Source organism: Oryza brachyantha, chromosome 3, assembly GCF_000231095.2.
Source record: "Oryza brachyantha chromosome 3, ObraRS2, whole genome shotgun sequence".
In the NCBI taxonomy this organism is placed as follows: Eukaryota; Viridiplantae; Streptophyta; class Magnoliopsida; order Poales; family Poaceae; genus Oryza; species Oryza brachyantha.
In genome coordinates, this window is record NC_023165.2 from 17,849,803 (window position 1) to 17,862,029 (window position 12,227).

The 12,227-nt window shown below is 41.0% G+C and overlaps 3 protein-coding genes across 3 annotated transcripts; all 3 read right to left on the reverse strand.

Moving 5' to 3' along the window:
• Positions 1-779: 779 nt before the first annotated feature.
• On the reverse strand, positions 780-3,066 carry LOC102716024 (putative disease resistance protein At3g14460). Its single transcript, XM_006650197.3, has one exon. The coding sequence runs from the start codon at positions 2,901-2,903 to the stop codon at positions 900-902; it is 2,004 nt and encodes a 667-aa protein (XP_006650260.2). The 5' UTR covers positions 2,904-3,066; the 3' UTR covers positions 780-899.
• On the reverse strand, positions 2,977-4,175 carry LOC121053818 (putative disease resistance RPP13-like protein 1). Its single transcript, XM_040521771.1, has 2 exons — positions 3,074-4,175; positions 2,977-2,987 (listed from the first exon to the last, which is right to left on the reverse strand). The coding sequence occupies exons 1-2, from the start codon at positions 4,173-4,175 to the stop codon at positions 2,977-2,979; spliced, it is 1,113 nt and encodes a 370-aa protein (XP_040377705.1).
• Positions 4,176-5,905: 1,730 nt separating this feature from the next.
• Positions 5,906-10,130, reverse strand: LOC102716302 (eukaryotic initiation factor 4A-III homolog A-like). Its single transcript, XM_006650198.3, has 8 exons — positions 9,747-10,130; positions 8,966-9,206; positions 8,806-8,886; positions 7,661-7,768; positions 7,435-7,554; positions 6,966-7,133; positions 6,797-6,883; positions 5,906-6,308 (listed from the first exon to the last, which is right to left on the reverse strand). The coding sequence occupies exons 1-8, from the start codon at positions 10,052-10,054 to the stop codon at positions 6,195-6,197; spliced, it is 1,227 nt and encodes a 408-aa protein (XP_006650261.1). The 5' UTR covers positions 10,055-10,130; the 3' UTR covers positions 5,906-6,194.
• Between the last annotated feature and the right edge of the window lie 2,097 nt (positions 10,131-12,227).

The window sequence follows — 12,227 nt, forward strand, 5'->3', positions numbered from 1 at the left end:
GGGGGGGGGGGAGGGGTACATTGTGGACGGTCAAGGTTTATTACCATGCATTATGGATGATTTGTTTGACGACACTTCATTTTAATTATGATAATTCTTGTGAATTTCTTCCTGTTTTGAGTATGTTTCTAAACATAGTGGATGTTCAGACACTAATGAATTTTTTTATCATTATGTCTTTTAAAGTGTGCTAGTTGCTATACATAAGTGATTACAGGTGCTTATGCTGTTTTTATTTTGAGAAATATTTATGTGTCATTTTTAAAATCAACAATTAAATTAGTTTGATCCAAATCGTTATATTTGGTCAATGTCCATATTCTTTTTTGGTTGATAACTTACCAACCAATTGTTTAACGTGATTACTTTGAATTGGATGAGATTTTACATTACTCTGAATGGTAAACTAACCTGAAGCCTTTTATTTTCTTTCCAAGAGGAAAGTGTGGTACTTAAAAGATAATGGGGTACTACTTAGGCCGCGTTCGGATGGAGGGGGTAAGTTAACTTATCCCCGGCACGGAAAACGTAGTAATAGATTAGTACATGATAAATTAATTATTAAAAAAATATAAAATAAATTAATATGATTTTTCAAACAACTTTTCTATAGAATTTTTTTGCAAAAAATACACCATTTAGCAGTTCGGGAAGCGTGTGCGAGAAAAACGAGAGAGATAAGTTAACTTGAGGGGGGTAATGAACGCGGACTTAGTTGGTTCCATTGTTTCCAAAAGTTAAGTAATATGGTCTACCTTGTCTATACTACTTTAATCTTTTGTAATATTTTTATAGAATTTGGTTGATCAAATTGCAACCTAAAATTTAAGTTACAGTAACCTGTGTCCGAATTGGACTAAGTTTCAGATTGAGTAAATACACTGCTTGTCCCCTTGCAATCACTGGAGGATTTCACCATCTATCTCAACACGAGGGATATGTGCAATCTTTGGCCAGTCAACACCACATTCTTTTCTGAGTCTATCCTTGAGCATTGGGTTACAGAGTGCAATTTCAAGCTTTCTCAGAGATAGTGGCAGCTGCTCCTCTGGGAGTGATTCCAGCTCAGGGCAATTCCACAAGATCAACTTATCTAGGGACTCCAGGCTAGATAGTGAGGAAGGCAGTGATTGTAAACTGTTGCAGCTACTTATGCATAGGGTTTGTAGTGATCTTAGATGTTGGAAAATATCCTCATTGTCTGTGGTGAAGGAGGTGATCTCTGAGCAATCTTGGATGTCTAAGCTCTCAATGTGCTCAAGCCTTTCCCTTAAAAGACAACATGTGAGTATTGTTGTATGATCAACGATCAGACTTCTAAGTGACTGAAAGCTTGCTATAACAACTCCATTGGTCACTGGTGAGGAAAATCTGGCAAGTAGCTTGGGGCAGTTGAATATGCAGAGAGATGAGACAGTGGTGCTGGCAGTGGTCAATTGTGCCATCTTCACATCATGATGGTATGGAACCCAGAACCCTTTCTTTGCAATTGTCAATTCCGCAAGGCTTGGAGGTAGTGGAGGTAGCTCTTTGAGCTTTTGGCAGTCCTTAATCACAACGTTGCGGAGATTCTTCATTCCCTGGCCTGTCCATGACCATTCATTGAGTTCTTGCATGCCATCAAGAACTAGCTCCTCTAGTGACTGGAAAGCCACCTGTGGACTGCCATTGCCATATACCTCTAGACCTATATGCCTAATCATTTTCAAACGCTGCAACCAAATAGTCCTGACAGATGGAAGCTGACTGAGTGGTGGGAGCTGTTCCCAAGCATTGCAACCACTGAGGAAGATGAGCTCAAGATTGATTAGCCATTTGCTTTCAAGCCAATTGGGAGCTTTGACTCCCATCCAACCCATGATGTCCAGCCTCTTCAGATTTGGGTGTGGTTGAAGATACTCTAGCACCTCTGCTTCCTTATTTGAGTTGACCTCATCTCGAGCAGGTGCCCACATCAGCTGCAGCGTCGACAGCTTTTCTTTCTTGCACAGCATGGCTTCTTTTGCCTCATTAGGAGTACCAATGTTCTCAAGGTTTCTAATGTGGAGGGATCCACAAAGCTCTTGTAGGTAACCAAGTTGAATAATGCTGTTTGTTTCCTCACTGGTGACCTTGAAAATGGGCAATCTCTGAAGGTATCTTAGGCTTCCTATGTCTGTTATAGTGGAAATAATCTGGTTAGCTGCTGTTAGATGTCGAAAACTGACTAGATTGTTTATGCTTGAAGGCATCTTTTCAACCCTGCAGCCTGATAAATTTAGAACTTGCAGGTGGTAGAGTCTACCCAAGTATTCTGGTAACGTCTTGATGGCAGTTGATGAGATATTTAGATATCGGAGATGCACACACTGCCTTATGCTTTCAGGAAGTCTGTCTATCTTGCAAGGTGATAAATCTAGGACACGAAGGTTTCGAAGGTTATCAAGAACTACTTGTGGGATGGAAATGTTGATTGGAGTCACTGTTCTGCTAGTAAAGAAAATGAGAGTGCGCAGGTTCCTGTATGGCACTGTCTCATCAAGAGCTGATAGGCTATCTAGATGGATTGAGAGATGCCGTATAGACGATGGGATCATTCTCTGTTCATCCCCTCCAATCCTGAAGCATGTTTCGGCTGAAACTGATTTGGCAAGTTTTTGAATAACAGGAGGCATCACATAATAGCTGACAAATTCTTTCTTATGAATGGCAAAAAATGACCGACTACATAACTCATCTACATACTGCTTCCCAATGTCTTCCATTCTGCTGCAACCATCCGGGTATACATAACCTTGTGCCATCCACATGAGGATCAACTGCTCAGCTTCAAATTCCCAGTCCTTGGGGAAAATACTACAATATGCAACGCATTGCTGAAGGTGCACTGGGAGATTCTCATAGCTCTGCTGAAAAATTGGCATGATTTCCTCCCATACTGCATTTCTTTGTAAGACTTGTTTCCACTCATCTGTGGTTTGTTTATGTTTCAGCTGCTTACCGACCACCTTTGCAGCAAGAGGTAGACCACTAAGTGTCTTAGCAATATTGCTCCCAATATTCTCCAACTGTGAATTGATAGTATGGTTCGTACCACCAAACACAGTAGTCTTTATCAGGTACCAGCAGTCCTTTTCTGACAGGCCTTCCAGATTAGTTATATAGACAGACTGCAGCATCTCGGCCGCCATACTCGATCGGGTGGTCAGAAGTATCTTGCTCCCATTTGCTGCAGCCTTTAGGGGAGCAAGAAGCTTCTGCCAGTTCTCATGCTCTATTGCCAGATTTATCTTGTCATTGTTCCAGACATCATCTAAGACAAGCAGAAACCGTTTGGATACAAGCCTTGCTCGCAGTGCGACCTGAAGCTTGTTGAAATTTTTTATACCATCATGCCTAAATCGACTGCTGGAAACTGCCTCTAGCATCTCTCTGGTGATCCTTAACTCATCAAAGACATTAGTAACACAGATCCACATTCTGATGTCGAAGTACTCTGCTACTCTAGTGTTGTTATACACATGCTGTGCTAGAGCAGTCTTGCCAATGCCACCAACCCCAACAACAGATGCAACCAAGACTGGATTATCACCATCCTGGGAGCTTAAAAGGGTACTTATTAACTGTTGGGTTTCTGATTCCCTTCCAAAGATTTCCCCGTGGGGAACTGAACTTGTCATGATGCTGTATCTGCTGTGCCTGGGCTTCCTTGGTAGGCTGAGTGCTTCAGTGACTCCACTTGCAACCTGCTCAAGACGCTCCAACAGATTTACCATCTGATTCTTGACCTTGGTTGATCTATCCCAATGTGGCTCTAGAGCAGAATCTTGGGCCCCTTGGTTGCGAAACCTGGAAGGCATAAAAGCACTGATTGGGCTGCTGTTGCTCTCGGTTGAACTAGATTCCTGCATTTGATGATGGAGGCGGTTGTACTCAAGCTTGTCTAGTAGGTCCTCTGCATCGTACATGACATCCCGGAGCTCCCGCATCCATGGAAGGGAGCTATAGGAGAGTGAAGGTGTCACCTCTGCCCCATGGAGGACAGACTGTGTGCGAAGCAGAGCGACGCGAAGTCTGTCCATCTCATGGCTGATGCCACAGTCGGCTGCCCAGCTCTGGAGCTGGTATGAGAGGTACTTGTCAAAAATGACCTGGATGAACCAGCCACCTACAGCTAGGTAACTGGAGATGTCCATGCTTCTTGTTTCTTGAACTTGCTATCTCTGGTGAGTGGTGAGGACTGAGAATCCCCTGAATATCTCCAAACTAGCTAGTAGCTAAGCCAAGTCTTCGGCTAAGTCTTCGAAAAGACTTCAACTTGGATGTTGGATGTTCTGGTAAGCTTTGAAAGGGACACATTGCCAACTCTTAATGACCAGTGGACACTTCCGAACCTTCCCATCTTCCTTTTAGCCATGAGCATCAAATATATAGTTCTACGTGAACTAAGATGTCTTGACAGAGTGCAGCATCAATATTTTGGCATTTGCTTTGGTCTATTTCCTAAGCCGGGTTTGGATCATTTCCCTTGCTGTCATTCCTGAGACTTTCTAAGCTTCCCGAAGGTGTAAAATCGCCGTTGCCTCTACAGCTCTACTTCAGTGGCGCTTGCCAGATCGGTGAGCCACGATAAATTCTACAGCTTTGGATAATTTCTCCTTAATTTCGGTGTACAGGTTGGTTTTGAGCTGTCGTCCAAGTCTTTGCATCGTCACTTGATTTTGACTGGTACAACACCACGGTTCAATTGCAACAGCGAGTTTACTGGTATAATATTGAGCGAGATTTTACAGTGAGATTGATTTGATGAATACTGTCAACCTTGGTTGCACTAGCCTGTCTGCGTGGTCATTTTGTTTGTTTTTGCGGGGGCTTTGTGCCTGTGTTTGAAGGCGTAGAGGGCGTTCTCTTTATACAAGACTGATACATGGTATGGATTTTTTTTCTCGTTTTTCTTAACAACTGAGCCATCCCTTTGCCCTCTAGTAACTGACCAAATAAATTTGCATGCGACAATTTTGCAAATGTGCGACACGGTTAGATACGTCGTGTAACACCCAGCATTCACACAATTTGTCTTGCTTCACGCTTCGAGCATATTTACCATTGAAGTGTAATGCAATTAAAAGAATGAGGACAACTCATAAAACCTTGTATTTTATATTGATGTACTTTCTCTTTTTTTTTTATTTGACACCGTTAATTTTTGAATTTATGTTTGACTGAATCATCTTATTAAAAAAATTATACAAATATACAAAATTATAAGTCATGATTAAAGAATCTTTGGTAATAGATCAAATTGCAATGAAATAATTTACAATTATGTAATTTTGACAAAGTTAACGGCATCAAATAACTAAGAGCGGAGGGAGTAGTTGCATAAACTCTAGTTTCTTGGTAAGTAGGGGTATCACTTAATTAACTGTTAAGACCATAACATACCAAATTTATCAGCCTAATAGCATCAAATCTTTTTTCAATTATTCTAGGAAAGTCCATATGGGACTTCTCTTTCTTATCAAAGCGGCATTCCTTCGGTCAAAATTTCCACTTTGGCCATACATTCATTAACCATTTATTGTCTCAGATCCCAGCAAGCGGCAGCATCAAACCTGTGACCAGTGATGCCAAATGTAAATGCAGCTTCGAATTGACTAGCATCATTTTAGAACAAATATAAAAGTTAGTATGATCAGATAGATCTGCAACATAACCAGCATACTTATGTTGCATGGCACAATCTCGGCTATACCAGTGCACGATCTCGGAGACACCAGTGCAATGCCATCATCAGTTGAGCAGCGAGCCGGCAAATCAGAAAGCATGACATCGCAAAGCTGAACTGGAGTTACTGGAGTAAATGAAACGACTAACGCTGTAATGAACTTTCTGATCACAACACAAAGAGATAAATACCACCACATCATCAACGAGAAACCAACATCAAATCCTTGTTGCCATAAATAGTGAACAAAGTCACGTATTCAGGGAAGAAATCTAATAATAGTGTTGCATGAGCTGGCGCTAAAATATATACAGATCATGTCACAAGCCAAAGAAGAAACGAAACCAGTCACTAGTGTTAGACTCAGCAACCCATTTTAAGTTTCACAGCAATACAGTCACGGCAAAACATGTCAACCAAAATCACAACAAACAAGCACAGTTGTTGCCAGACCAGATGATCAAACATGATAGTGCCACTCCTGCACTCAAATTAGATCAGCAACATTCATTGGCATTTCATCAATCTGGGTGCTGTAGTACTGCTCAATATCTCTCAGGATACGGATGTCTTCCTTTTTGACAAAATTGATCGCCACACCCTACAATACGTAATGTTTTTTTGTTAGAATCTGCCAAATCAAACTGTTAACTGCAGTATGCAGTCAGGTAGCTCCTGATAATACATAATACTGATTTTAGGTCATTTTCCTCATTGTTAGGTAAATATTGTTTAGTCGCACTCGAGGTGTTTGTTTGGTACCCGCATCTTTGGCAAGGAGCCTTATCAAATATCAACTTAGCCTGTGTTAGGCTTGGTACATAAACGCCAACAATTTGTTGGCCACACACTTTGATACTGTGCGAAAGGGTATGGCAATCAGAATTCATGTTATCTAAGTTGTCATATACTGACAACAGAAAATTGTGCAAGCACTTTTTGATTCATTAATATTGACATGATAATTGTTGAATGTGTGATTGTGTTGAGCAAAACCTACCAAAAAAACATTAACCAATATTTCCTTGGGATGGGAAGATTTAGTGCAATAAAGAGTTGCAAGTTGTGTAGTAGAAAGTGTAGCATTACCTTGCGACCAAAACGTCCAGATCGACCAATGCGATGGATATAAAGTTCACGATTATTTGGGAGATCATAGTTTATGACAAGAGAGACCTGAAAATGAATAAAATAGCAATCAATACTCCACACAGAGTAAAATCAATAGTCTTCAAACAAAACATCGCAACAAACTTGCCTGCTGAACATCCAGGCCTCGAGCCCACACATCTGTCGTAATTAGAACACGGGTTGCACCAGACCTGAATTCAGCCATAATGGCATCCCTTTCCTTTTGAGGCATGTCACCATGCATAGCTGACACCGTGAAGTTATTGCTGCGCATTCTTTCCGTAAGCCAATCAACCTGACCAAAGGAAAACCCAGGATACCAAACAAAATTTCAATAACAACACGTGGGCATGGTTGGGAAACATTGCAATTCAACATAGTAAAAAAACAGTAAATTAAAATTATCAACCCATGCAAGTATTCTAGAACTAATCAACAAGTTTCAAGAAACACGGAGTATTAGCAACAGCCCAGATGGCATAAAAAAAGGTGTTTGAAAGAACTAGAAAGGGGCTATGACCATAATATAGCACAACAATTTGGTGTAGACAAACAACAGTGAAAGGATCATAACAAAAAAGAAAACAATATATTACCTTTCTCTTCGTATTGCAGAAAATGACAGCTTGGGTGATTGTCAGTGTATCATAAAGATCACAAAGTGTATCAAACTTCCATTCTTCTTTCTCAACAGCAACAAAGAATTGTTTGATGCCCTATAAGCATGATATGAAAACATGAACATATTAAAAAACCAACAAAGTAAAATACATACTTGATCATCAAGTTTGTTTGATAAGCAAAAGAAATGATGATGTTTACCTCTAGGGTCAACTCATCACGCTTTACAAGGATCCGAACTGGGTCGGTCATGAACTTGCTGGTCATCTCCAAGATCTCATGAGGCAAAGTTGCAGAGATCAAGCAAACCTGTGCAAATGAAATAGTAGATTAATATTGGGACCTGACTCCGCAGGATATGCCATCACTTACTGTCATCATGTTCAAGTATTACGCTATCAGAATATAACAGGTCATACATTACTAATCAAAACAGATACAAGGTAGCTAGTCTGTTCGTATGATGATACATTACAAGAGATCATCAAAACATAGACATAACAGTTCAATGAGCAATGCATTAGAGATGGAAAATACTCCCTCCTTCCCAAAACATAAAAGGTTTTAGAGTTAGGCATGGGTTATGATTGGTTGAATGAGAGAATAGGTGGAAATGTGGTTATATTTTGGGACAAATTTTGGATGCTAAAGGTAGGCTATATTCTGGGACAGAGGGAGTAGACATTATACAATGATGAGGACATAAATTTAAGAGATAATTCATTATATGCCACTGGAAATTGGCCAGTTCCCTTATATGCCACTCGAAATTGGCTACTCCCTTTTATGCCACTGGTTTAAGTTTTCCCACCCTTCTATGCCACTCCCATCCCTGTACCGTTTGTTGATCGTTAGTCAAATGTTAGTTTGTCCATAAGTGACCAATATGCCCTCCCAAGTCCCAACTGATAAATGTGTATAGTTCAAAATTTCAAAATAAGTTTATTCTAAATCCTTTTTAGTGAACAAAATTTTGTTAGAACCAGTGAAAAAAATGCTCTTTGTATTAAAAATTTTGTTGGAAAGCTGCATGTTTCTTGCTTTTATTGATAATTCATTGTGATGGTGGTGGCAAAAAAAATTCATATGTTGCATGTGTGTGTGTGTGTGTTATAACCAACTCCTAAAGGTAAATGCATCTTTTGATGAAGTTAACAGTCAACAGGCGGTGAAGTGATGGGAGTGGTCCAAAAGGGATGAGCAAACTTGAACCAATTGCATAGAAGGGAGAAGCCAATTTCGAGTGGCATAAAAGGAATTCTCCCAGAATCAATCAGCTGAGATGTATACACTGAAAAACAAGACAAACTATCAGTCTACTAGTACAGGTTTAATTTGTGATTGACCTGGAGTTCTGGAGGTAGATATCTGTAGACATCATATATCTGATCCTTAAAGCCTCTGCCCAACATTTCATCGGCTTCATCCTGTCATTGAAGATTGTTATTATTGTAATATTTGTCAAACCAAAAAAGGTTCCAAAAAACAACATGAAAAGTAACTAACCAGAATTAGGAGCTTAATGGCTCTTGTACGCAATGTCCTCCTCTTGATCATATCACAGACTCTGCCAGGTGTTCCTGACACAACATGCACACCATGCTCAAGCTTTCTAATATCTTCACCAATACTTTTGCCACCAATACAAGCATGCACTTGGATATTGATGAAGTCGCCAATAGCCAGCATAACTCTTTCTGTTTGTGCAGCAAGCTCTCTAGTTGGTGAGAGAATCAAGGCCTGCACCCTGCAGAATGAAACAACAATATTAACTACCAACACCAACAGACATAAAGATTAATGGAACATAGACAACGACAAGAAATACTCATTAATCAGTACCATAACAGGCATGGAAAAATTCAGGTTATAGCAATGACCTATACTATACCTAGTTTTCTTTCCTTTTGCAAAATAGAAAAAAAAATCTTATAGCAATGGCAATACAAGGTCAAGAACAGATAAAAACGAGAGCCTTGACCAGAAAATCAGAATACAAAATCGTGGTGCCCTGAATCAAATAGCTCGGAGGCTAAGTCACGACCATAGCAAATCTACAGAAATGCCGAGAGTTGCGGTAAGGAATAAAAACCCTATCCAGACTTTTAGATCCTAATTACTGGACCTAAGATTGGTATTGGTATCAGCACGGTGCTGCGGTCGCAAGCTAATCTGGAGTAAAACAGATCGCGCGGTAGGAAAAGTGGGTGGTAGAAACGCCAAGTTAAAAAAAATGTCAGATTGGTACTCCGGCAGCTAGCAGTGAGGGGATAGCAAAGAGGCGTACTCGCGGACGGCGGTGTCGACGATCTGGCAGACGGAGAGCGAGATCATGGAGGTCTTGCCGGTCCCGGACTGCGCCTGGGCGATGACGTCGCGGCCGCTGATGATGGGGAGGACGGCGCGCTGCTGGATGGCGGAGGGCTTCTCGAAGCCGTAGGCGTAGATGCCGCGGAGGAGGTCGTCGCGGATCCCCATCTGGTCGAAGCTGCTGATGACCTCGACCCCGGGTGAGGTCTCGAAGGTGAGGTTCTCGTCGTCCATGGCGCCCGGGCCGCGCCGGGACGTGGTGGCCGCCGTCGCCGCCGCCGCCATTGTGGGGGGAGACGAAACCCTAGTGGAGGGGGAGGGGGGTCGCTCGTTGTCGTGCTCGCCGTGAAGATTAGAGAGAAAGGGGTGGGGAGGACTTTTCCCTGCGTGACAGTTTCTTCCGAGTGGGCGAAATATCAGCCGTTCGATCTGATCGGACGGTGCTGGTTCCTTGGAGGCCGTCGTTCGATGGGCCCGCATCTCGTTGCTGGGCCGCGCGCGCGAGTTAGCAGCAGGCCGGCAGGCCCAGTAGGCCTATAACGTATTATCTAGTACCCCAGCCCGAAAATATAGCTACCGTTGCGATCTAAGGGGCTGTTTTGGATAATTTAGCCCCTGGTCCCATCAAATGTTTGCACACTTATTATAAATAGTAAACGTAGACTATTAATAAAACTCATCTATAATATTGGACTAATTCGTGAGACGAATCTATTGAGCGTAATTAATCCATAATTAGCCTCTGTGATGCTACAATAAACATGCTCTAATTATGGATTAATTAGGCTTAAAAAATCATCTCATGGATTAGCACTCATTTATAAAATTAGTTTTTTTATTAGTCTATGGTTAATACTTCAAATTAGTGTCCAAACATCCGATGTGACATGGGGCTAAAAAGTTTAGCCCACATCTAAACAACCCCTAAATTTAGGGGAAATTCGACTAGTTTTTTACCTTGGTACCTAAAAATACCACCTGCCAAAATCTGTTTAGATCTATACTACCTCATTCGATTTTTACCACTTCCGTCGGTGTTGACGTCAAATGTGATTCGACGTGGCACACACAAAAGCCTAGGAGTCGTTACCTAGAAGGTGCGCGGGCATGCTAGTCAGTTTGATATTACAATTGAGAAGATAAAAAGTAAACCAAGTCGATCGGCTATCGAGCCGATAGGTAACTAAGGAACCAGCCAATCGACTGTTGATGTCATAGTATTTAGCCGATAGGCTGATCGATCGGCTGTTGAAACCTTATATCGGCTGGGAATCCGACACATAAAAACTCAAATAGATAAACAAACAGTGAATCATTTTCTACGATCGGCAAAAATCAATCAACATTCAAATCTCATAAGCCAATGTAACATAAATAACTATCGATCTAACTGAATCAAGCCGATTGGTATAAAAATAATGCACAAGGCAATTGGCTATTCTGTTGATATAACTATGAACATGTAGATCGACAAATTATCATCGACTATAAATGACTGACAAACAACCAAGATCTATAAAATATCTAGCCCAGATTGCTAAGAATAACCATAGAAGATCGGACCTAACCAAGACAATTCAAGATTACGCCTAGCAATGTTAGGATAGATACTAAACAGATCTAAATTGTCATCAAGCCGATGAGCCAATAACTGATAATTTATTGGCTGGTACTCCGATAAAACAATGAGCAAAATATATTGATCTGATATAAACCATCCGATAAACGCAATCTACTATATCAAACCGAATCGAGACAATATTAGATTGAATATGTTAAATAGCAAATATCAAACTAACGTAGATCGTCCAAGGTGGTTGACCAGATCAACTCAGGAATCAAAGATAACCTAGGCTAAAATTGATACGATAACTAGCAATTGCAGAACCAAATTAGAAGATTGGACTGAACCAAGACAGTTCTAATTTAGCCGATACGATTACCGTGGCCCAGCGGAACGCAGGACTTAACCCTCCGCCGGAGATCGAGACAATGCAGCCTCACGTCAGGTGCCAAGTTCCGCCGGAGTTGAAACCTCGGGAAGGAGGGTGGCGATGTGCCGAAATTTAATTGATCTGAGATGTAGATGATTTACGATGACCTCGGACATACATATTTATACCCTCGGGTGGATAGTAGTACATGTTGGACATAACACACAACTCCTAATAGATAATAGGAAATAACAAACTCTATCTCTAATACAACACACGTTTCCTAATAGATAAAAAGAAAACAAACAAGTCTCGATCGGACTCTAACTCTCTTAGAGATAAAACAAAATCCTAACTAACTCTAACTAACAGATAAATTTACGCCGTCATGCCTTGCTCTTCACGATTCCCTGTTGAATTTGAACTCTTCCGGATAAAATTTCTATCGGTGATTGCACATTTTCTTATCCGAATCTAATAAGAAAATTTACCAAATTTTGGTGTTAACAGTCGGCCCTCCCGTT